The following is a 25,149-nucleotide window of genomic DNA, read 5'->3' as shown; positions in this document are numbered from 1 at the left end:
TTATCCACTGACACAAACTGCCTTCATTTTATTTAGAGATGTTTTCAAATCCGTAAATAAACTCCATATCTACTATTCCTCTTCTGGCATAATGTTAATTGCAAGTTTAAATTCACAGATAACCCAAACATTGCTTTGACATCATAGAGCTCACACAAACATCAAGATACAATTTATGTCACACCATTCATTTCAGTGGAAACCTTATGATGATCTAATCTGAGCCAAAATGTCTAAATAAAGTTTTCTCCATCTGAATATTATGTAATATGTTCTTTGTGCTTTTGCATTTCTATATAACTAATGCAACTAACAAAAAAGGTGAGGGAGAAAACAGAAGCTCCAGAAGTAAGAGAGGATAATAGTGGGGCCATAAGAAATAGGACTTGGGACAGTGCTCCTAGATATACAAGCAGTAGAAGCACTAAAACACTTGCCGAGGGTGACACTCAACCATATCTGCTAAGGAATCTAAAGGATTACTGGATTTTTAAAGGTAGTTCATCTTTACAGTAACTTTAGATTGCATATTTTAGTTTGTATATCTTTACAATTATTAGCCCACCGATTCTGACCCTTTTTTCATTGGCCCACAACCTGCCCTCACTATCTCTACCCCCAACATCAACTGGGCCTGCCCCCCCTCTCTAGACCTTCAAGTGAGCAAAGGTGGCAGCCCTAATTTGGATTTTAACATTACTCCCAGATTGCCTTAGTAGCTAATCCCTAGTGTCCAGAGAATCATTAAGATTCCAAGCTTGGGAGCTGTAGAAACAAATGGAAATAACTTAATTACCACAAAAAATACAAAATGGAGAAGAGTTCTGTGACTCTTTTGCTAGCACCTGTCCCAGAACCCAGACAGAAATGTTGACAAATGTAACTCATCAGAATTCTCTGACATAGGTGCCTATTAACATGGGCAGCTGTGGGAACCCTCAATCTACTGCCAGCTCTGACCTTGGTGGTAGATCAAGGTTTCCCACAGTGACATGTGTCGATCTTGACAGTGCATTGGTGCGAAACAAATCAAACGCACATGTCACACTCGCACTGAAAGCTCTAGATGATGCCAACCACACAAAATGTCTAAGTGCAATATTTTTGTCAGTTTTAACACATTGGCCATACTTGTGTCAGGTGCAACTCTCCCTAGTGACCACAATGACACAGGAACTATCAGGAAAAACACTGCATTGTGGGTAAAAACATGGTAATTGTGTCTTAAATGGCCCTTCAGTAAATAAATGACTCCTGATTATCTAACTGAAAAAAAGTAAAAACTTACCTGAAAAATACCTGCAAGCGCTGTGATTGTACCGGCAACAAAAACTCTCTGTTCTTCAATTGTCATGTTATTAGCAAAGAGTGTAGTGCCATTAGAACCTTCAGGCACAATTTTCAATACAGCTGTACCTACCATCAGACTCAGAACAGGAAAGGGGCCTACAAGTCATCACAGAAGAATTCATGAGTTTCACCAAACAGGGAATTATAGAACAATATGTAAATAATGTAAAAATAACAATTGTAAATTTTAGTCATACCTAAAAGAGAAGGAAAGGAATAATCACTAAGTGGTGCTGAATCCTAGGCACCTCTTATAATCCCTTACCTGATACCCCTGCTCACTGAATAGTGCACCAGCCTGGGGTATTTTCTATAACATCTTCTTTTGCTTCTGTATTCCTTTCTTCTGTCTTGGGCAGGCACATGCGCAGTAGAGTGAAAAAGCCATCTTTTTGCATATAACTTTGGCTTTTCACTATATTGTGCATGCATTTCTGGACCAGAACAAAGCAAATATGGAGAAAGCTGAAGAAGATGGTGACAATGAGCTTCTACTGAAATTCTGAGGTTTGTGTAGTTTTTAGTAGACCACTGGATCACTTGTTTATTTTCTGTCCTTGGTACACCCCTCTCTGATTCTAGACTGGCACATGCAAAAATCCACATTGTGGATGTGAAAAAACAGCAGGAGTGTGCCACCTCATTCCTTAGCTCCACTAGATGATTTCACTTCAAGTCTCCAGCACCTGGCTGGAGAAGTTTTTAAAAAAGTTTTTTTCTATATAGATATCAGCGTTCCACCCGCTGAAGCCATAATCCTAGGTGCCTATATAGGAAATCCAGCTTCTTAGCTGCTGTCATCTTTGTACATAGCAGAAAAAAACTAACTTTACAACTCATTTAGAATTTGTAGCATATATATTCTCACCATATGACAAAACTAGTTCCATCTTATGTATCATATGCTCATTATTACATGTAAATGGTAAAAAAATAATGAAATGAACAAAGTTATAATAGGTTTTCAGTCTTTATTTATAGGCAATTGATAATATAAATGTTATCACTGGTGACCTTGGTGGCTCGCATGGCTTTTTCCAGGTACCTTACATTATATTTAAATAAACAATGTTCCCATAAATATAAGTAATAGAGTTGCTAATAATGCGTACAGCGCTGCATACATAAGTAGCGCTTTATTAATACAGATATACATACATACATACATTTGGTACACTATTCCCTTAAAAGGATACTATCAAGCTAAGTTATCCCCTATCAGAGTAAAGGGATAGGGTTTCATTTATTGTTTTTAAACACTATGGGATAAATGGATACATTTTCTGACTAAACACTTCTTTTATTGTTTTTGATATCCCAGAGTCATTGTTATGCCTGGTCTGGGATAATACATCTTGAAACCTCAGACAATGATAGATACCAATTTTGACTAATATTTATTGAATCAATATAACTGACCTATCAAATTGATCAGTCAGTTGGATTGATTCTATTAAAGTTCAAATGTTCATACATTAATTCCCCTCAAGGGCAGGATAGCCAGCCATAAAATCCTACAATAATTTGACAATAATAAGTCTATATCTGATTGATGTTTAGCAAAGTATAAATATGGAATAGTTAACTTACCAACTGATATATGCCGAGAAGTTCCCAATATGAAGTAAGTTAGGATCGGGAAAAAAGCAGAGTAAAGTCCATATGAAGGCGAAATGTTCACCAGAAGAGCAAAGGCTAATCCTGGTTATCACACAAAAGCAACAACAACATTAGCCATTTTTGTTTGCTATTTGCATTCTGGCAAAACAGGATTAATTTAAACAGGGTATGTGAGTGAGGGTCATTTATCAACACATGGCAACCAATCAAATTGTTACAAACATTGTTCTACCTGCTGATGACTGAAAAAAGCCACTCAATGATTGGTTGCCATGGGTTACTTTTCACAGGCGAATTTGCCCAGTGTTGATAAATGAGCCATTGGATGTAACTTTCATGTATTCATATTCAGGCAGAGTAAGGCACATCCAACTTTAGAAAGTTTGAGCTTTGCTTATCCCAATTAACATAAAGCTTATTAACATATGATTGAAATGAATTCTAAAATGTATCTGGAATAACAAGTCTCATACAGTAAACCAAGCTATTATTTATGTCTGTTATACTAAGAAGATCTTATGGTTCCCTATTTGCTACAGAACTTTCAAGCTTCCCAACTGGTCACCTGGCATTAATCCCCAGGCACTGTCAGATGGGTATAAAATCATTCACTCATTCACAGGATATACTTGAGCTCATACTAGGGAATCATTTCTGATATTAAAAATATCACATTTTACACATAAGGTTATGGAAGGATGCAGTTTATATATTTTGCTCTGAGACTGTGGTGGGTTGGCAATGTAGTACAAAGACCTTAGGGATACGTTTTTTGAACCAAGGCCTTTAGTAGTGCTAGAGTATGACTGAGGTGCCAGATGGCAATAAGCAGATTGTGCAAGGAATGTTTAAATGGTTATTTGCAAAATATTTTTAGCTGCCAAAAAATATTCCAATATTTACCTTGCAAAACTGCCACTGTTCCTGTGCTTATACCAGAAATGATGTCACCTACAAGCCATTGTTTGAAGTTATAAGCTGGTAGCCATGATAAAATAGGGAAGAAGGTGAAAAGGATTTGCTTGGCTTTTTGAGGGGAGCATCTGGCAAAAATGACAAAAACATCAAAAATAAGATTCATGGTTCACATACTCCAGTACTAAACTTATGGTATTTAAGATACAATTAATATACGGTGATCATTTGACAATCAAGTAAGGTTTAACAAGTACAGTACATAGACTAAGGAGAAGTGGTAATTTTTTGGTGAAAAAATAGTAGAATTAGGTTGGATGAACAAAAGGGCAGAACACAAACAGGGTATGGGTGTGCATGAACTCATTTTTTTAACTGTAAGTCTCACGTAGAGCAACAGTGAGTATCTGTAGGAGCTGGGCACTGTTACTAAACCCCAGATCAGGTGCTAGGTGCCAAGCTCCTTGTGCCAGAGAATGCGTCAAAGTAGGCACAACTGGCACATCTGCATATGACACTAGTATGGATTGTGGAACAGCACTGTGTATGGTGCAACTAGCAATTGTAAATAAGCCCTTACATATTAAAATATTTATTTAAATTTTTTTCTAAAACTTTATTTATTTTAACAAAAATTTAAATTCACATTTTTATCAAAATGTGGGTTTAGAGCTTAATACATAAAAAGTCACTGACATGCTATTCATTTTTATGAGATTTTAGAAGCCGATTTATCAAATGGTAAGCTTTAATTTTCACCCATTGCAAAATACTCTTTTAAAAATCCCAAAAGTTATTAGGTTCTAAACTCACATTTTGATAAATCTGCTCCTTAAAGTTTAGTCAGTAGAGCATGTATAAACCAATGTTTCTTTATTACTCCTACACCATACCCTTTATGTTAATAATTTACAATTGTTTAAATGATGTATGATGATTTTTTTCTGGTTAGAGACGCCTCATATTTTGGGTTCAAGAACTTATTATACTCACTTGTGCCTCCCTTGTGCCTCTGATGTATACAAGACAATTACTTCAACAGAGGGATAATTAATGTATTTCAGCAGCCATTGAGCATAGCTGCTAACATCCATTAGTAGGGTCATATGGAGGATAAAATATACATGTCTACTCAGTACACAAAGCTTACTTACAACAGTGTTTGCCTCCTGTGCTTAAGTTTATGTATTGTTTGCAATTTGTAGTTAAAATAAAAAAAGTCATCTTGACTTGACATATAAGGTGGTAATAAGGTGGTAATAGGGTATACTTTTTTTGCTTATCCCTAGAAGCATGACAAAGATATAACTCACTTGTAGTTTTAGGGGCACATTTACTAAGACACGAATCTGAACTGAATTGGAAAAATTCCGATTTGAAAACGAACATTTTGCGACTTTTTCGTATTTTTTGCGTTTTTTTCGGCGTCTTTGCGACTTTTCGGAAATTGTCGCGACTTTTTCATTACCAATACGATTTGCGCGAAAAAACGCGAGTTTTTCGTAGCCATTCCGAAAGTTGCGCAAAATCTGCCGATTTTTTCGTAGCGTTAAAACTTGCGTGAAAAGTTGTGCCTTTTTCGTAGCGTTAAAACTTAAAAGGTGCGACGTTTCAAGCAAGTTTTAACGCTACGAAAAATCGCCAGATTTTGCGCAACTTTCGGAATGGCTACGAAAAACTCGAGTTTTTTCGCACAAATCGTATTAGTAACGAAAAAGTCGCGATAATTTTCTGAAAAAATCGCAAAATACCGATCATTACGAAAAAAACGCAATCGGACGCATTTGGCCCATTCGTGGGTTAGTAAATGTGCCCCTTAGTGTTGCCTAAGTCCCTTATTTAAAAGGGGGCTATTGTGAATTGTTTCCTTTTCTGAAACACTTCACTATCAGTTTCAGTTACTCTTCACTATCCCCCTCTCAGCAATCTGTCTTGGCAAATGCAGCTTTGTGCTGCAGTCATTTATTTTAAAAGACTAGCTCTAATATATTGTCTAGGCAAAGGGTGCACATCAAGGGGGCTGATTTACTAATCCATGAATCCGAATCTGAATGAGAAAAATTCGGATTGGAAAACAAACATTTTGCGACTTTTTTGTAGCCGTTACGACTTGCACGAATTGTCGCGACTTTTTCATAGCCATTACAAATTTCGGGAATTGTCGCGACTTTTTCATAGCCATTATGACTTTCGTGAATTGTCGAGACTTTTTCATAGCCATTACAAATTTCGTGAATTGTCGCAACTTTTTCATAGCCATTATGACTTTCATGAATTGTCGCGACTTTTTCATAGCCATTATGACTTTCGCGAATTGTCGCGACTTTTTCGTATTGAGCGCTCGAAAAAAGTCGCAAAATACTGATCATTACGAAAAAAACGCATTTGGACGCTTTTCGGACGTTCGTGGATTAGTAAATGTGCCCCTAAGTCTCATTCAAAGTCTAACTCTGACTCCTACATAAGGAGAGACAGTTTGCTGCAAGATGTATACTAACAAAAACACTGATTATTTAAAAAAAAAGTACAGCAACTGTATATTTAGGGGGCCCTTAGGTTCGGTTTGCATCTTGCCAGAACCCACAGCTACAACTAAGTTTCTAAGCCCTATTCATCCTGACCTGGTAGTGCCACAGGCTTTGGACTAACCTGCCCATTATGAAGTTGCAACTATGTTTGATGAGTGACATCAGCCTACCCCATTTATTGGGCCAAGAGCCATCAAATGGTGGCATTTGACCAGATAAATGCCGTAAGCTCTCTGTTCACATATATACTGAGTGTGCAATTTCCAGGGGAGTTCAGACAGACCTGCCCTTCAGAGCTGAACCTTCATAATATATAAAATTCAAGTGGTGCTGATTCCCCTATATGTTTGTCAATTGTAAAGCCTCACCATGCACTACATAAATGAAGTATAGGAGATTGCACATGCCATATATTTAAAGCTCATCCCATTTGGGGGAACTCTTCTGTGATGTTGGGTGTAAAAATAGGGTAGACTTATATTACTGTGGCCATTTTAAGCAATATGTGATGTTACTCTAAGGTGCAATGTGTACAAATTTTGGATTGACTCCTACTTGAAAAAAATATTTCATCTACATTGCAAAATGTCTTCTTTTAATAATTTCTATTAAATTCTCTATAAAATACACTGCATTCCCTTTGTCAGAAGTGTTCACACTCCCTACACCCTACAATAAAGTTATTCTAAAAGAGAGAACTGTGGTACCTTTAAAAAACCTACTGAGTGAATGAAACATTGATCATTGATCTGTGTACAAAATATTTCAAACATCCATCTATTAATGCAAACTCCAAAGACCGAGTCAACCTAAGTTTGATGTTTCTAAATCATTGCATCAAAACCCTTGAAAAATCCGGGTAGAACACATCTACTGCAACTCCACTGCCAGGGAGAAGTACAGTATATGGTTGAAAAATCCATGCTGGCTGCATTAGACTAATCTAGGGACAGTTGAAATAAATAATGACTATATTTTCTTACTAAACATACCCAAAGATACAAGCTATAATAAACAAAAACTAGATCTTTGAGATGATATTCCAAAGGTTAATGTGCTTGCATAGTTGTAAGGCTCTGCTTTTCCACCAGGAAAACTGGTGTCATTAAAAAAGGATGGACTGTAATAATCTGGCAATTATAGCTATGTGGGACATCTGCAGTAAGATAAGTTAAGAGATCATATTCAAGATTATGTTCTGGAGAACTGCATTATGAGCAGCAATCAGCAAGGCTTTATGAAGGACTAACAAATTTTCTTTTTATAAGCCAGTAAGTCGGCTACTAGTTTTACAGTACAGATAAGCTCATATTTTGCAGCAGTAGTATTAGTGCAGAGTAGGACATAAACGTTTGCTTTTTATAGTCTGTTGGTCTAGATGTGCTATTTTGTAATTAGAAAACAGTCTGAAAGCTCATGCACATAGAGTATTTTTTAATTGTACATTCTCTAAATGTAATAGGGATCTATGTGGGGTGTCACAGGGTTTTCTATTAGTCCATATTTATTAAAATGTTGTCATCCTTCTGGGGGATCTTGACAAACTTTCTTTTCACATATTATCAAGAGTGAAAAATGTAATTAAATGTTATCGTATTTATAATTGTTATACCGAAACATTTTCAAACAATGCAAACATCTTCACTGGTGGTAAAAATAAAGATTTTTTCCCAACCTTTGATAGATCTGCCCCTCAATGTTGACAAAGGTAATACTATTTAGATTTAGAAAGATGAAAAATTATACAGTGACATTGCATGGAGTGTAAATCTGCTTTTCCTACTCCTTTTGATCAAACATGCCAAAATCCATAAGACATGTATCATGACCACTGAATTCTCTGTCTACACTTTTTTTTAGTTTTACCATTTTACAATTAAACTTTCCATGTAGAAAAAGCACACATGAAACCAAATAGTCAGAAATAACTGTGACCTTCTAAGCTTGCTTAATGAAAAGCTTTCCTAAATAGCATTTATGAAAAATAAGACTTATAACATAATGAAACTATCAGATGTTCTATGGTAAGGACTGACTACAACTTCAAGAGAAAAATATACCATGTTTTGTAGTTCTACCTTCGTATGTACAAACCCACTTCTCATTAGTCCACTCTTCTATTTATACGTTTTTCTTTTACCTTTTAATATCTTCATTTTTGTGGGCATTATATAGTAGTGGAGGATATCATTATCACTCTAAACAGATAGGAATATAAAAAAAATCCACTTACCTAAAGCATTCCTTAAGGTGATCCAAAAATGTTTTGTGATTTCTGGAGAGTTTTGGGTGATTTGCAGCAAAGGCATTTTCTGAAAATATTGGTCTGTCCACAAGGTAGTTATTTCCACTGTGCTCAATCATCGCTTCTAAATATTTAAAGGTTGAATGAAATTTCACTTGCTCTTTTCATAAGTTAATACATCTATGCAGCAGTGTCCTGATAGTAAATAGTATGTCACGGTGACATAAAAAGAAATGTAATTAAAAATATACAATAGAGGTTAAATTAAGGGTGTTATTTATAATATGGTTTGACTATGATTATAATGCATGTTTTCAGCTTATAATGCTTTTAACATGCACTGGTACATGTATGGGGTTATAGTATAAATGTATGCATATAATGTTATACTGTGTCTATTTGATGCTTTGTAGCATTATAATCATTGAAATCTCTTTCATTTCATTCCATATATTACCTGCCTCTTGAAGAACTTTTGAATGCTCCTTAAAGGTTCCTGTATGAATTCCTCAACAAAGATCCCGAAAGCATCACATAGTTCACCTTTTAAGCATCTTGTATAATGATGCAAAATCTTTATAATGGTGTCTACTGTAATAATTAACTTAGATTCAATTTTACAAGAACAGTTACATTTCAGATGTGACCTTGACCACTAAACTGAAGCATTTGGAAGGATATATGTGTCTTCTTTAAGTTTTCAGGAAACTGATACCTCTCATAAACCTTTAGCTATTTTTGCTCACTCAAAGCTCCTCAACACTTTACAGTTTATCCACATGTTTTCTTTTTTTTTTTGTAAGAAGTTGCAAGAAGGAAAGATATGCTAAAACAAGGGGAATCACCTGATGTTGAATAAATCTATAAAAAAATGAAACTGTTGCTAGAGTTATCTAGTTTAATATGCAATATTGAGTGTAACTGGTTCCAGTAAAAGTTACTAATAAAACACTGAAACATTTAAAAATGACATTTTGTTTGGATTGCAAAAGATTTATGGACTGATATGTAATCCTTTTTGGCACTATCTTTTACAGTGACATAACACTCTGAATACAGCTGGCCATACATGCACCGATAAAAGCGAGTTTATTTGATCATCCAGGTTAGAACATTTCGGGCAGATACAAATAAAATCTGCACATGTATTGTATATCTGCCGATATGCTTGGAGGACCTACAAGGCATTTCCAGGAAATCCCTTTCGTATGATTGGTGTCTGTCAGCTATTTAATGTTCAGGCTTTATCCTACAATTTTAGTCTGAATGTTAGTTTTAGATGCATTTGAATGTACAATCAGTATTTGAACATTCGTCTGAAGAAGACTAAAGGCCCCCATACACGGGCCGATAGAAGCTGCCGATATCGGTCCCTTGGACTGACTCGGCAGCTTATCTGCCCGTGTAGGGGCAGAAACGAGCGGGCTGGTCGACCGATATCTGGCCTGAAATTGGCCAGATATCGATCGGCCAGGTTAGAAAATCCAGTCGGATTGGGGACTGCATCGGCTCGTCGATGCAGTCCCCGAACCGACTGCCCCATTGCCGCCTACATAATCCGGTCATTTGGCCCCAGGGCCAAACTGGTATTGTAGATTTAACTGCCATAACTAGTTTGAAGGTTAACTCTTTTTTGGTCCAGTCTGCAAGGTGAAACAGGAGTATCGCTGGAGCGCCTATGTCTATCTGGCTTCCTGTAATTTCCTCGCAGATGTCCTTCACTTGGTTCCAGAATAAGGTAAGTTTTGTACACGTTAACCATAAGTGTTCTAAGGTTCCTGTAGATTGGTTGCATCTCCAGCATATATCATTTGACATTAAAGGAACAGTAACTAAAATATAATGTGCTGCTGCCCTGCACTGGTAAAAGTTGTGTGTTTACTTCAGAAAGTCTACTATAGTTTATATAAGTAAGCTGCTGTATAGCCATGGGGGCAGCCATTCAAAGGAGAAAAGGCACAGGCACATAGCAGATAACGGATAAAACACTATTGTATTCTACAGAACTTATCTGTTATCTGCTATGTAACCTGTGCCTTTTCTCCTTTTTTCCAGCTTGAATGGCTGCCCCCGTGGCTACACAGCAGCTTATTATATAAATCAGGGCTGTCCAACTTCTACGGTGCCGAGGGCCGGAATTTCTCTAGCATACATGGTGGAAGACCGCTAATGGAAGCCAGTTTTGACCACTCCCCTTTTTGAAACCACACCCACTTCAAACCACACCTATTTTATCACAATGATGGTAGCACAGCAAAATCCCAAATGCTTGGTCCTTACTGTGGGGATATCAACCATCATTCATATGTGAAAGAATTATGTCATATTAAGATATACCCTTAAATTCCATATGCCTCCTCCTCCCCTGTGGATAGCACAGCAACCCCCAGTACATAATTACACACCTTTGGGACCATTTAATGGCTATTTCCAACTGCTAACAAACTCCCACAACAAACCCCTGCCAGGTTCACCTCCCACAAGCAGCATAGGGCAAGCAGAGTATGGCACACACAGGCAGCACTCTGCCTGTCCTATGCTGTCTGTGTGTGCCATACTCTGCCTGTCCTAACATGCCTGTGTGTGCCATACTCTGCCTTCCCTATGCTGCCTCTGTGTGCCATACTCTGCCTGCCCTACCCTGCCTGTGTGTGCCATACTCTGCCTGCCCTACCCTTCCTGTGTGTGCCATACTCTGCCTGCCCTACCCTTCCTGTGTGTGCCATACCCTCCCTGACCTATGCTACCTGTGTGTGCCATACTCTACCTGCCCTATGCTGGCTGTATGTGCCATACTCTGCCTACAGTACCTATGTCTGAGGTGTGAAGAAGTGAACAATGGGAGTAACATAGTAACATAGTAAGTTGGGTTGAAAAAAGACATACGTCCATCAAGTTCAACCATAATGCCTATACCTAACCTGCCTAACTACAAGTTGATCCAGAGGAAGGCAAAAAACCCCATCTGAAGCCTCTCTAATTTGCCTCAGAGGGGAAAAAATTCCTTCCTGACTCCAAGATGGCAATCGGACCAGTCCCTGTATCAACTTGTACTAAGAGCTATCTCCCATAACCGTGTATTCCCTCACTTGCTAAGAATCCATCCAGCCCCTTCTTAAAGCTATATAATGTATCAGCCAGTACGACTGATTCGGGGAGGGAATTCCACAACTTCACAGCTCTCACTGTAAAAAATCCTTTCCGAATATTTAAATGGAACCTCTCTTCTTCTAAACGGAGTGGGTGCCCTCGTGTCCGTTGGAAGGACCTACTGGTAAATAAAACATTAGAGAGGTTATTATATGATCCCCTTATATATTTATACATAGTTATCATGTCACCTCTTAAGCGCCTCTTCTCCAGTGTAAACAGACCCAACTTGGCCAGTCTTTCTTCATAACCGAGACTTTCCATACCCTTTACCAGCTTAGTTGCCCTTCTCTGGACCCTCTCTAGCTCAATAATGTCCCGTTTGAGCACTGGAGACCAAAACTGAACAGCATATTCTAGATGGGGCCTTACCAGTGCTCTGTAAAGGGGAAGAATAACCCCCTCCTCCCGTGAATCTATACCCCTTTTAATACAGCTCAGAACCTTGTTTGCCCTTGCAGCTGCTGCCTGGCATTGCTTGCTACAGCCAAGTTTATTATCTACAAGGACTCCAAGATCCTTCTCCATTATGGATTTGCCTAGTGCAGTCCCATTAAGGTTATACGGGGCTTGCATATTTTTACATCCCAGGTGCATGACCTTACATTTATCCACATTAAATCTCATCTGCCACTTAGCTGCCCAGATTGCCAGTTGGTCAAGATCCTGCTGCAGGGATGTCACATCCTGGATAGAATTGACTGGTCTGCAGAGTTTTGTGTCATCTGTGATTACAGTCTGAGCCTGAGGTGTGAACACTGCAGGGCGTGAACAATGCAGGTATTAAAAGGTGTGAAAAACACAGGGGATTACATTTTTAAACAATACAGCCTGATTACAGCCTGAATCTGAGGTGAGAACCATGCAGGGGGCCAGTTAATCTCAGTACTGATACCATTTAATGCTTACTCAAAGGTAAGCCATCAAAGCAGCCAGACAGGTGGGGGTCACACAGAGGGGGGTCGCGGGCCGCATGCGGCCCGCGGGCCGCCAGTTGGACAGCACTGATATAAATTATAGTAGTGTTACTGTAGCAAATACACCAGTTTTACCAGTGCAGGGCAACAGTGCATTATATTTTTATTACTTTAAAGCTCTTTCATTTTTTGGTGTTACTGTTCCTTTAATCCCATTTTATATAGCTCCACAGCTGGAGTTCTATACCAACTGGATATTAATTTATAGGAGGACTCTTGGAATCTACTGCTCACTGAGCATTTAGCTATGGTTTTAAAGATTCGTTTCCAGTCTTCTTCCGTTTATGTTATATTTAAATCTTGTTCTCCTTCTTTGGTATACGTGGGGAGTGCTTTATATTTTCCTCTATTAAAATTTTGTATAAGGCAGCTAGGCTATGTCTTACCGGGAAGGGTAGTGCGCATAGTATTTAAAATTTTGTCAATTACCTGGATGTCGTTTGTGAAGTGAGTTTGCTCTTAGCCAGGTAAGTATTTGTCTATATCTCCATTGGTCAATTTGTGACCAGTTTATCTTATTTTGATAGATAGCAGGGTCCTTCCCAGTTGTTGATTTCATTAAATGACCTAGCCTTAGGTTTTGTATTCCAAAGGCTGTTCCATAGCCCTTGTCTATAATCCCTGGGGTGAACTCTATATTGTTAGCCATAGGCATTAAAGGCAGAGATTCCAGGATTCCTCCTGACCATATACAGGTATAGGACCCATTATCCAGAATGCTCGGGACCAAGGGTATTCCGGATAAGGGGTCTTTCCATAATTTGGATCTCCATACCTTAACTCTACTAAAAAAATCAATAAAACATTATATAACCCCAACAGGATTGTATTGCATCCAATAAGGATTATGTATATCTTAGTTGGGATCAATTATAAATAATGAACTGTTTTATTTCTACAGAGAAAAAGGAAAGCAGTTTTCAAATTCTGAATTGTTTGATTTAAATGGAGTCTAAGGGAGACGGGCTTTCCGTAATTCGGAGCTTTCTGGATAATGGGTTTCCAGATAAGGGATCCCATACCTGTATTTTCAATATTTCTCCATTGCATCAGTGAATTACAGTTATTGTATTCTTTTCTATTCAAGCTTTATTTAGACAAAAATAGAAACATCATAGAAAGATACATTTTGTACATTGGTTTTCTTCTCATTTTCATGTACTTTCTAGTCATATCTGCACATTTGTTACTTGTATTGTTTTAGTTGAACATCATATTTTTATACATATCAACAATAAAAAAGAAACTTATACATTCGGTAGTTGTGTACTAGTCTTTTTCAGCTTTTACTCTTTTTGTGCTATTGCTTCTGAATTTTGGTGTTTATTTTATTTATGGTTCTATTCGCCCTGTTCATATTACCTATTCTCTACTTGCGCTTTTGTTAATATATTCTTTCCAGGGTAGCCAGACTGCTAGATAGTCCTGGTAGTTATCTCTAATTGATGCTGTTATCTCCTCCATTAGGCATAGCTCATTGATTACCTTAAACCATTGATCTTTTGTAGGAATTTTGTCTGAACGCCAGTGTACTGGTATTGTGGACTTTGCTGTCATGAGTAATTTTAGTGTGAGATCTTTTTTAGTCCAATCTGCAGGTTCATATCGGTGAAAAAGGAGTATTGCTGAAGGATTTGTATTTATCCGACTTCCTGTGACCTCCTCGCAGATCCCTTCTACTTGGTTCCAGAACACGGTAAGTTTTGTACATGTCAACCATATATGTTCTAACGTTCCTTTCGATTGGTTACACCTCCAACAGGTATCATTTGGTATCAGTCCCATTTTATGTAGTACTACTGGCGTTCTATACCACCTAGATATTAATTTGTAGGAGGCTTCCTGGAATCTACTGCTCACTGAGCCTTTTGCTATAGTTCTAAAAATTTGTTTCCAATCCTCTTCTGTTATTGTTATGTTGAGCTCTCGTTCCCATGCCTTGGTATATTTGGGTAATGTTTTATATTTTTCCTCTAAGAGTATTTTATATAAAGTAGCTAAGCTATGTCGTATTGGAAAAGGTAATGCGCACAGAGTTTCAAACTTTGTCAGTTCTCTAGACATGGTTGAATCGCTGAGTGCATTGGCTCTCATCCAGGTAAGTATTTGTCTATATCTCCAATGATCAATTTGATCCCAATTTGCTTTATTTTGGTGTATGGGCGGGTCTTTCCCAGTTGTTGATTTCATTAGGTGTGCGAGTCTTAGGTTTTGTATACCAAAGGCATTTACATATCCCTTGTCTAAGGTCCCCGGGACAAAATCGGCATTGTTAACCAAAGGCATTAGTGGGGATGGGTAAGGGGCTAAGTTATATTTATTTTTAGTTTCAGACCATACTTTTATGCAGGCTTCTATTAGCCCGTTACCTTGGATTGGATCAGTTACTGTTGCCTTATGCCTCCAAGGCAGAGATTCCAGGATTCCCCCAGACCATACATTTTCAATCTTTCGCCATTGCATCAATGAGTTACCTTTATTATATTCTATGATTTTAGATAGAATGCTTGCCTGGTAGTATAGTTCGCAGTCTGGCATACTTAAACCCCCTAGGGTTTTTGGTTTATGTATTGTGGCTCTAGCAATCCTTTTGCTTTTACCTTGTCCTACATATATATCTAGCATTGTTTGCAATTGTGCAAAATAATTTTTCGGAATTGCTATTGGTACAGTAGAGAATAGGTATATGAACTTGGGCAATATAGACATTTTAATTGAGTTAATCCTGCCTGTCCATGATAATGTCTTGTGTTTCCATTCTCTCAAAGTGTTTTGGGTATTTTCTAGGAGTGGTTTATAGTTGAGTTCGAATAATTTAAGATGGTTGGCTGGGATCTGTATGCCTAGATATTTTATACTTTCAGGTTGCCATTTAAGTTTAAAGGTGGCTTTCAAGTTGTTTTCTTCCTGTTTCTGTAGGTTCAGTACTAGGGCTTCAGATTTATCCATATTTATTTTGTAGTTAGATAATTCCCCAAATTTTTGTATCTCTTTCATTATGTTTGGCAAAGTTATGATCGGTTTCGTTACTATTAGTATCAGGTCGTCAGCAAAGGCTGCCGCTTTATACTCTGTTTGGCCTATCTCTAGGCCTGCTATGTCTGTATTTTGTCGAATGGCATTGAGAAAGTATTCCATACATAGTACGTACAGCAAGGGAGACAAAGGGCATCCTTGTCGTGTCCCGTTACTAATATTAAAGTGATTGGAGAGTAGACCATTGACTCTTATTTGTGCAGAGGGTGTCGTATACACTGCCATTATTTTTTCTTTAAATTTAGTTTTGATTCCTAATGCTGTTATGGCCATGTCTATAAAATCCCATTTAACTCTGTCAAATGCCTTCTCTGCGTCCATGGCTAGGAGCAGAGACGGCTTATTTGTTTTAGCACACCACAATGTCCAGTTTATTACCTTGTTTGTGTTTTCTTTGGCTTCCCTTCCCATAACAAACCCTACTTGATCTCTATGGATGCATTTTGGCAGCAATGGTTTTAGTCTTTGGGCCAAGATTTTTGTAAGTATTTTCAAATCCAGATTTAATAGGGATATTGGCCTATAGTTTCCACAGTTCACTGGATCTTTCCCTGGTTTGGGGATAATCGTTATATATGCTAGTAGGAATTCCCTGTTTAATGGTTCTTTGGTTGATAAATTATTGAATAGGGGTGATAAAATGGGTGCTATTATATCCTGAAATTCTTTATAAAATTTTGCTGTATACCCATCTGGGCCTGGTGCCTTGTTGGGTTTCAAGAGTTTGACTGTATCTTTAATTTCACTTTCTGTTATGGGATTTTCTAGCTTGTCTAGTTCAGTTTGTGGTATTTCTGGTAATTTATTATTTGTTAAGTAAGTTTTTATTTTTTCCCTTAGTTGTACTCTGCTGCTTTCTATTTGGTCTTTGTCTATATTATAGAGTTTCTCATAGTACTCTTTAAATACTGTTGCAATTTTATGTGGTAGTACCTGAGTCTTGCCCGAGGAATCTTTGATTTTATGTATATTTAAATTATTTTGTCTGTTTTTGAGAGCTTTTGCTAACATTCTGCCTGTTTTATTACCTTGTTCAAAATATGCTTGACGTGTTTTGGCAAAATTTTGTTTTATCTGAAAGTTGAGTAGTGTTTGGAGTTCTAGTCTCAACTTCGTTAGATTTTTCAAATCATTATCTCGTTGGTTCTGTTTGTGTTTAGATTCTAATTCGTGTATTTCGTCTAGGAGTTTTTTAATTTTTCCATTTTTTTCTTTTTTTAGCCTTGAGCCGTGTTTAATTAAGATTCCTCGGGCGAGAGCCTTAAGGGCTTGCCACTTTGCTATATTCGAGGAGGTATCATCTTTGATATTCTCTTTATATTCTGTCAATACTTTCTTTAATTCAAGTAAGCAGTCGTTATCTTCTAATAGGCTATTGTTCAGTTTCCATTGCCAATTTGCTCTTACTTTGTTTGGGATTGCTAATTGGATCTGGACTGCCGCATGGTCTGACCATAGAATACTGTGGATTTTGGCATTTTTAAGCCAGCTTAAATGGTGTTGTGACAAAAATATGTAATCTATCCTAGTATATACCTGTTTAGCGTATGAATAGTGAGTAAAATCTTTTTCTTTCCCATTGTAGTATCTCCATGCATCTATCATACAGTTATGACGTATTTCTCTATTTGCCATATTTAGTGCTGAGAAGGGTAGGGAGGATTTACCATTTGATGAGTCTAGGGTTGGGTATAGGGCCATGTTTAAGTCTCCCCCTATTATTAGGAGACCTTCTGCGAATTCTTTGAGTTTTCGCATGAACTTCTTTAAGCTGGATGCTTGGCGTTTGTTTGGGAGGTATATAGAACCTATTGTACATTTTGTATGGTATAGTAATCCTTTCACCAAAATATATCTGCCCTCTTCATCTTTTAGTGTCTCTTGTTCTTGAAAGTCAGTGTGTTTATGTATACCAATTGCTACCCCTTTAGCTTTCTGTGTGGGGTGGTTGCTTGTAAACCATTTACTATAGTTTGTAAATTTCTTGAGTGGTGTTTCTGTACCTTTAATGTGTGTCTCTTGTAATAATACTATATCCCCTTTGTTCTTATATATTTCCCTTATTATTTTACTTCTTTTTTCAGGTATATTGATCCCATTTACATTCAAGGATATCACATTTAAATTATGCATCATAGATCTAGGTAAGTAAAAAGTATTATACCATACACTTTAGTATTTCTTTGTGTAGCACCGTTGTACTTGTTATACAATCTACCGATTTCAAAAAACTTTCTAACATTGTAATAACCATTTAAACCAATAATAACCTGTTGCTTCTTATGAAGCATATCTTTTAACTGTTAGCGTTATAGCTCAATTGTCAATGGGGTTGTATTTGTCTGAGTGTTCAGACTTAATAGCAGGTCATCTGCTGGTACCCCTGGGGGGGTGCTGTACCTAGGGAGGAAGCAGTCACAGAAATTCTCCGCCTTACATCGACCCTTTAGCCAAATATCTCTTATCAGTCACAATAGTAAGTAGATCAGCCATTTTTGTATACTTATCTACAGAGTTCCGGATTCTAAGTGAGTCACTTTTGTTTTATATGTCCTCTGTAGGGCTTCTCTTATCTGGGGTTTGTTTGTTTCTCCTTCTTTTGCTTTTAGGTGTAGATACCTCGATCCATCCGTCTTTTCCGGGGAGCGGTGGGATTTGGGGTGATTGTGAGAAGTTCAGCCATTCCGTCAAGTCTGGTGCCTCGATGCCACAGGCTCTGCAGAACGGTGTTATGTCCTCGGGTGAGTTGAGAGTAAATTGTTTTCCATCTTTGTTTACTTGAATGCTGAAGGGGAAACCCCATCTGAACATTATTCCTTTTTCCTGCAAAATACTTGTTAGAGGTTTTATTAGTTTCCTTTGTTGCAATGTATACCACGACAGGTCTTGCAGTAGTATAATCTCCACATTCATATACATTAGTGGTTTTATTTTCCTTGCTTTTTGTATTAGTTCCTCTTTTACTGGGAAATGGGATAGACAACATATGATATCCCTTGGTTTATCTGTTGGTAGGCCGCGTGGCCTTAATGCTCTGTGTACCCTTTCTATGTTGATCTGACTGGTGGGTTCTCTTTCCAGAATTTGGTTAAATAGTTGCATAACAATATTTTGTAGATTTCCCCCTTCAGATTGTTCCGGTAGCCCCCTTATTCTTATGTTGCACCTTCTGCCCCTGTTGTCTAGATCATCTAGACGTCTTTGTAGCGTGTAAATAGCTTTATCTTGTGTTAAGGTGGCAGCAATTAGTGCTTCTACTGTGTTTTCTACCGCGCCATTTCTGGTCTCTATGTCTGAGACTCTAGTATGTAGCGTGGCTATATCATTTTTGAGGGTGGCTACTTCTTCTTTCAGGGTGGTTTTTATCTGTGTAACCATGTCTACAAAGTCCGTTTTAGTTGGTAGTGTCTTTAGGTATGCAAGGGTAACGCAATCGGAGCTTACCGATTCACTGTCTGATTCTTCCACAGGGCTGCGCGGCCGTCTCGGCGCCATTTTGGAAACCTGTTGCTCTCGGTCCGGATCCGTCGGAGCGAAAAATTGTTTCAATAGACGTTGGCTTTCAGATGTCTTGGGTGTCTTCCCCTCCTCTCCGGTGTGTTCTTTACTTTTGCCGTGTTTCCCCATATTTTATAGGCTGATTTTACTGCAGTTTTTGGCGGGTCTGCACGGAGCTCCTCTAGTCTGCTTCCATCCTGTCTGGCAGCTAGCCACGCCCCCACAGTTATTGTATTCTATGATTTTGGACAGTACACTCATTTGATAGTATAATTCACAGTCTGGCATACCGAGTCCTCCCAGAAGTTTTGGTTTATGTAAAGTAGATTTAGCAATCCTTTTGTTTTTGCCTTGTCCTATATATGTGTCTATCATTATCCTTAGTTGTGTGAAATAGGTTTTCGGAATAGGTATTGGCACTTTGGAAAAGAGATATATAAACTTGGGTAGTATGGTCATTTTAATTGAATTAATTCTACCCGTCCAGGATAGTGTTTTGTGTTTCCATTCCCTTAGGGTTTTTTGGGTATTTTCTAAAAGTGGCTTGTAGTTTAATTCAAATAATCGTTTATAGTTATGTGGAATCTGTATACCTAGGTACTTTATACTTTCAGGTTGCCATTTAAATTTAAAGGAGGCTTTCAAGATGCTCTCTTCTTGTTTCTGTAGATTTAATATTAGGGCTTCAGATTTATCCATATTTATTTTATAATTTGATAGTTCACCAAACTTTTGTACTTCTTTCAATATATTTGGCAGGGCAATTATTGGTTTTGTTACTATTAGTAATAAATCATCTGCAAAGGCAGCTGCTTTATACTCAACTGTACCTATGTTAAGGCCTGTTATATCTGCGTTTTGCCAAATAGCATTCAGGAAATACTCCATGCACAGTACATAGCAGGGAGGATAGGGGACATCCCTGTCTTGTCTCGTTACGGATATTGAAAGGATCAGAGAGTAACCCGTTCACTCGTACTTCTGCTGAGGGCTGTGTTGTGTATACCGACATTATTTTTTCTTTAAATTTAGTTTGAATTCCCATTGCTGACAAGGCCATATCTATGAATTCCCATTTAACTATGTTGAACATAGATAGGAGCAGAGAGGGCGTCCGTGTTTTTGCACACCAGATTGTCCAGTTTATCACCTTGTTTGTGTTTTCCTTGGCTTCCCTCCCCATTACAAACCCCACTTGGTCTCTGTGTATACATTTTGGCCATAGTGGTTTCAATCTTTGTGCTAGGATTTTAGTAAGTATTTTCAAATCTAGGTTTAATAAGGATTTAGGCCTGTAGTTTCCACAGTTTACTGGATCTTTCCCTGGTTTGGGAATGATTGTTATATATGCAAGCAAAAATTCTCTATTCAATGGTTCCGTAGTTGATAAATTGTTAAATAAGGTAAGAGGATTGGTGATAGTATGTCTTGGAAAACCTTATAAAACTTGGCCGTATAGCCATCTGACCCTGGTGCTTTATTTGGTTTCAGGGTTTTTACAGTTTCTTTAATTTCACTCTCTGTTATGGGGTTTTCCAATTCGTCTAATTTGGATTGTGGTATTTTTGGTAATTTGTTTTCTTTTAGATAGTTTCTAATTTTTTCTTTGAGTTGTTGTCGGGTTGTTTCTCTCTGATCCTTATCTATATTATATAGCTTTTCATAGTACTCTCTAAATACTGCTGCAATTTTCTGTGGAATTGCTTGGATCTTGCCTGAGGAATCCTTAATTTTATGTACATTTAGGTTGTTTTGTCTATTTTTAAGGGCTTTGGCTAACATTTTGCCTGTTTTGTTGCCCTGTTCAAATATGCTTGACGTACTTTGGCAAAAATTAGTTTTATTTGAAAATTGAGTAATGTTTGAAGTTCTAATCTCATTTTTGTTAGGCTTTTTAGGTCAGCCTCTTTTTGGCTTTGTGTTTGGTTTCTAGATCATGTATTTCTTCTAAGAGCCGTTTTACTTTTTCATTTTTCTCTTTCTTCAACCTTGAGCCGTGTTTAATTAGGATTCCCCGGGCAAGAGCCTTAAAGGCCTGCCATTTCGCTATATTTGTTATCTGTCTGGATATTTTCCTTATATTCTGTCAAAACTTTTTTTTAGTTCTGTTAAACAATCATTATCATCTAATAAGCTGTTATTTAATTTCCACTGCCACTTTGTTCTCGCTTTGTTCGGTATTGCTAAGTGAATCTGAACTGCCACATGATCTGACCATAGAATATCATGGATTTTTGCCCTTTTGAGCCAGCTTAACTGATGTTGTGATAGAAATATATAATCTATCCTTGTATAAACTTGTTTAGCATATGAGTAATGTGTATAGTCTTTTGCTTTATCGTTACAATACCTCCATGTATCTATCAAACAGTTATGCCTTATCTCTCTATATGCTATATTGAGTGCTGAGAAGGGTAGAGAGGATTTACCATTGGAAGTGTCTAGGGTTGGGTATAGAGCCATATTTAAGTCACCTCCTAATATTGTTATGCCTTCCGCGAACTCTTTGAGTTTCCGCAGCAATGTATTTAGGCTAGTTGCTTGATGTCTATTCCGTAGGTATATGGAGCCTATCGTGCATTTTGTGTGATATAAAAGACCTTTCACCAAAATGTATCTACCCTCTTCATCTTTTAGTACTTCTTGTTCTCGAAAATCAATATGTGTATGTATGCCAATCGCCACCTCTTTAATCTTTTGTGTCGGGTGATTACTTGAGTACCATTTACTATAATTTGTAAATTTTTTTAGTGGTAGGTCTGTGCCTTTAATGTGTGTCTCCTGGAATAGTAGTATATCTCCCTTATTTTTGTACATGTCTCTTATTATTTTACTTCTTTTTTCAGGTATATTGATCCAATTAACGTTCAGAGATATCACATTTAGATTGTGCATCATTAATGTAGGATCTCAAATAGGATAAGTAGCTTTATACCATGTATTTTAGTATTGCTTCGCTTAGCACATTTTCTCTCATTACACAATCTAACGAGATCTATGTACATTTCAACAACAATACAGTCATTTAAACCATATTTAAACTGTTGCTTCTTTTGAAGCATACCTTGTAACTATTACCTTTAAACTTCAGAATTATCAATGGGGTTATATTTGTCTGAAGATTCAGACTTAACAGCAGATTGTCTGCTAGGACCCCTGGGGAGGTGGTGTACCTAGAGAGGAAGCAATCACAAAAAGTCTCCTTCCAGTGTCGGCCTTATTGGCCAAATTTTCGTTAGTATATATACAGTTAGTTAAATAAGCCATGTTTTATACTCCACAGAGTCTCAGATTTTCAAATGTAGAGATGTGTATCCTAATATATCCTCTGTTGAATTCCGTTTATCTGGGGTTTGCTTGTTTCTCCTTCTTTTATTTTTAGGTGTTGATACTTCTATCCATCCATCCTTTCCTGGAAGTGGTGGAATCTGCGGTGATTGTGAGAACTTCATCCACTCCGTCAGATCTGGTTCTTCAATATTGCAAGATCTACAGAAGGGTGTCCTCTGGTGAGTTGAAAGTTAGTAGTTTTCCATCTTTGTTCACTTGGATGTTGAAGGGGAATTCCCATCTGAACATTATCTTTTTATCCTGTAGGATATTGTCAAAGGTTTTATTAGTTTCTTTTGTTGTAGTGTGTACCACAGTAAATCTTGGAGTAGTATTATTTCTGCATTCATGTGCATTAGTGGTTTTATTTCCTTGCCTTTTGTAATATTTTCTCTTTTAGTGGAAAATGAGATAAGCAGCATATGATGTCTCTAGGTTTATCCGTGGGTAGGCCGCACGGCCTTAATGCCCTGTGCACCCTTTCTATGTTGATATGGTTGGCAGGTTCTTTTTCCAGCATTTGGTTAAATAGTTATATGACAGTGTTTTGTAAATTGCTCTCTTCTGGTAGCTCAGGTAGCCCCCTTATTCTTATATTGCACCTTCTGCCCCTGTTATCTAGATCATCTAGGCGTTTCTGTAGCATATATATAGTTTTATCATGCATTGTAGAGGCAGAGATTAGTGCTTCTACCGTGTTTTCCACTGCGCCATTCCTGGTCTCAATTTCTGACACTCTGGTGTGTAGTGCAGTTATTTCGTTTTTGAGGGAGGCTACCTCTAATCATTTGTGAAAAGTCTGTTTTAGTAGGGAGTGTTTTAAGGTATGCGAGAGTAATGCAATCGGAGCTTACCGATTCACTGTCTGATTCCTCTGCAGGGCTGCGCGGATGTCTTGGCACCATTTTGGAAACCTGTTGTTCCCTGTCGGAGTCTGTAGGAGCGAAGAACTGCTTAAGTGAGAGTTGACTTTTGGTCACTTTAGGTGTCTTTCCTTCCTCTTCACCATGTTCTTTGCTTTTGCTGTGCTTCCCCATGTCTTTAGGCTGATCTCTGGGCCGTTTTGGACGGAGCTTCATGGAGCCTCTCTACTTTACTTCCACCATGTTAGGCAGCTAGCCACTCCCCCCGGAGAGTTCTTTTCTTATTCAAATAAACTTGCATTTTAAAAAAACCCAGATTTTTGCTTATTTTTTATTAATATTAAAAACTTGTTTGAATAAAAAAAACTAGAATACCTCAAATTTGTAAGTTTACAAACTCCAAAAAACTTGAAAATCACGAATAGAAAATATGGCTTGATTATGACTAGAACAACTCCCATTAACTTCAACATAAATTGATAAGCTTTTAGATGCTGAATTTTACATTCAAGTTTTCAGGTTTTTTGCACTTAATAACCATCAGACATTCAAGTTTTTGTACCATAGTTTGAATATTGGGAGTTTTAGCACAAAAAAACTTGAATTGTGGAAAAAACAGTGAGTTTATCATTGATAAATCACTCCCCTATTGTATAATTTTTATTATAAAGCAGTAACAGCGAATTGTTTTGTGTTTACACTTGCTAGCTCCACTGTAATTAGCTGATTTAGTTTAACTAGAGAAAATGATATCTGTATAAACAGCACCATATCTATAGTAATAAGTCAAATCAACTGGACTTGCTGTATTTTTTTTTTTTTGACACTGATTGAATTAGCATGATTGGAGCTATGAGGTCTTATTAAAATGTCCAGGGAGAAATGCCAAAGAACGCTTTGATATCCCTCAGAAAAGACTTGAATATCACCATCCTGCCTGCTGATAAAGGAAGATGCACTATATATTCATGACCTGGATGAATGACCACCTTCTCAGATGTAAACAACACCAAATTCACCCATTTGTTGTGATTGTTTTAGCTCACAGATAATCAGAAGTTTATTGTGTAGGAGAATTATCTGTGCTTTGGTAATATAATAATAACAACAACAAAACAACAACAATAATAATTATTATTTATTTTTATTATATTTATCTCTCAATAACTCAAGTCAAAAACAAGAAGTGGTTTCAGTTTCTTCATTTTCCCTCTTGAGCTCAATAAATATCTATCCCTGCAGCAGCATTAGTTCACCATTCAGGTATACTGGCCCTTTATATCAACATCCACTGCAATGCATTATTGATAAAAGAGGCTATATCTTTGCCAACACATTCTCAATGTCCACTTACACATAGGACTCTTAATCAGAAGATTGCTCAGCAGGTAGGTTTTCAAATAGATTTCCATTCCCTTGAGACCTTCCTCTGTGGTTGCACTCTCCTCACCAAAACGGTGGCTTGGAGTCTTTATATGGTGTGTCCTAATACTTGAGTGCCACAGTTACCGGCGAAACTTTCAGTTACTTTTAAGATAATGAGATAATAGTCATGCAGAGTTGTTCAAAAAGCACTTTGCAGATCACCTTAAAAAAAACCCTCAGTGAATGATTGGCTGTACTCTGGGACTGCCCAG

General features: G+C 37.5%; 1 protein-coding gene and 1 long non-coding RNA gene across 2 annotated transcripts in view; one reads left to right on the top strand and one right to left on the bottom strand.

Annotated features, from left to right (window-relative positions):
• Positions 1 to 9,194, bottom strand: part of LOC101732374 (chloride anion exchanger) — a 32,566-nt gene extending 23,372 nt beyond the window's left edge. Inside the window, exons 1-5 of the mRNA XM_031899014.1 lie at positions 9,116 to 9,194; positions 8,647 to 8,782; positions 3,874 to 4,013; positions 2,941 to 3,051; positions 1,289 to 1,446 (exon numbers count right to left, since the gene is read on the bottom strand). Coding sequence (XP_031754874.1) covers positions 1,289 to 1,446; positions 2,941 to 3,051; positions 3,874 to 4,013; positions 8,647 to 8,777 — 540 coding nt within the window. The 5' untranslated portion in view covers positions 8,778 to 8,782; positions 9,116 to 9,194. The remainder of the gene's footprint in view (positions 1 to 1,288; positions 1,447 to 2,940; positions 3,052 to 3,873; positions 4,014 to 8,646; positions 8,783 to 9,115) is intronic.
• An 8,260-nt stretch (positions 9,195 to 17,454) lies between these two features.
• LOC116409746 lies at positions 17,455 to 18,562 on the top strand. Its single transcript, XR_004221999.1, has 3 exons — positions 17,455 to 17,618; positions 17,906 to 17,965; positions 18,431 to 18,562. It is a non-coding gene; the product is annotated as an uncharacterized LOC116409746 (long non-coding RNA).
• Positions 18,563 to 25,149: the final 6,587 nt, after the last annotated feature.

This window comes from Xenopus tropicalis, chromosome 3, assembly GCF_000004195.4.
Source record: "Xenopus tropicalis strain Nigerian chromosome 3, UCB_Xtro_10.0, whole genome shotgun sequence".
NCBI classification, from domain to species: domain Eukaryota; kingdom Metazoa; phylum Chordata; class Amphibia; order Anura; family Pipidae; genus Xenopus; species Xenopus tropicalis.
Note: the sequence above shows the minus strand (reverse complement) of the source record. Positions and strands in the feature narration are given on the sequence as shown.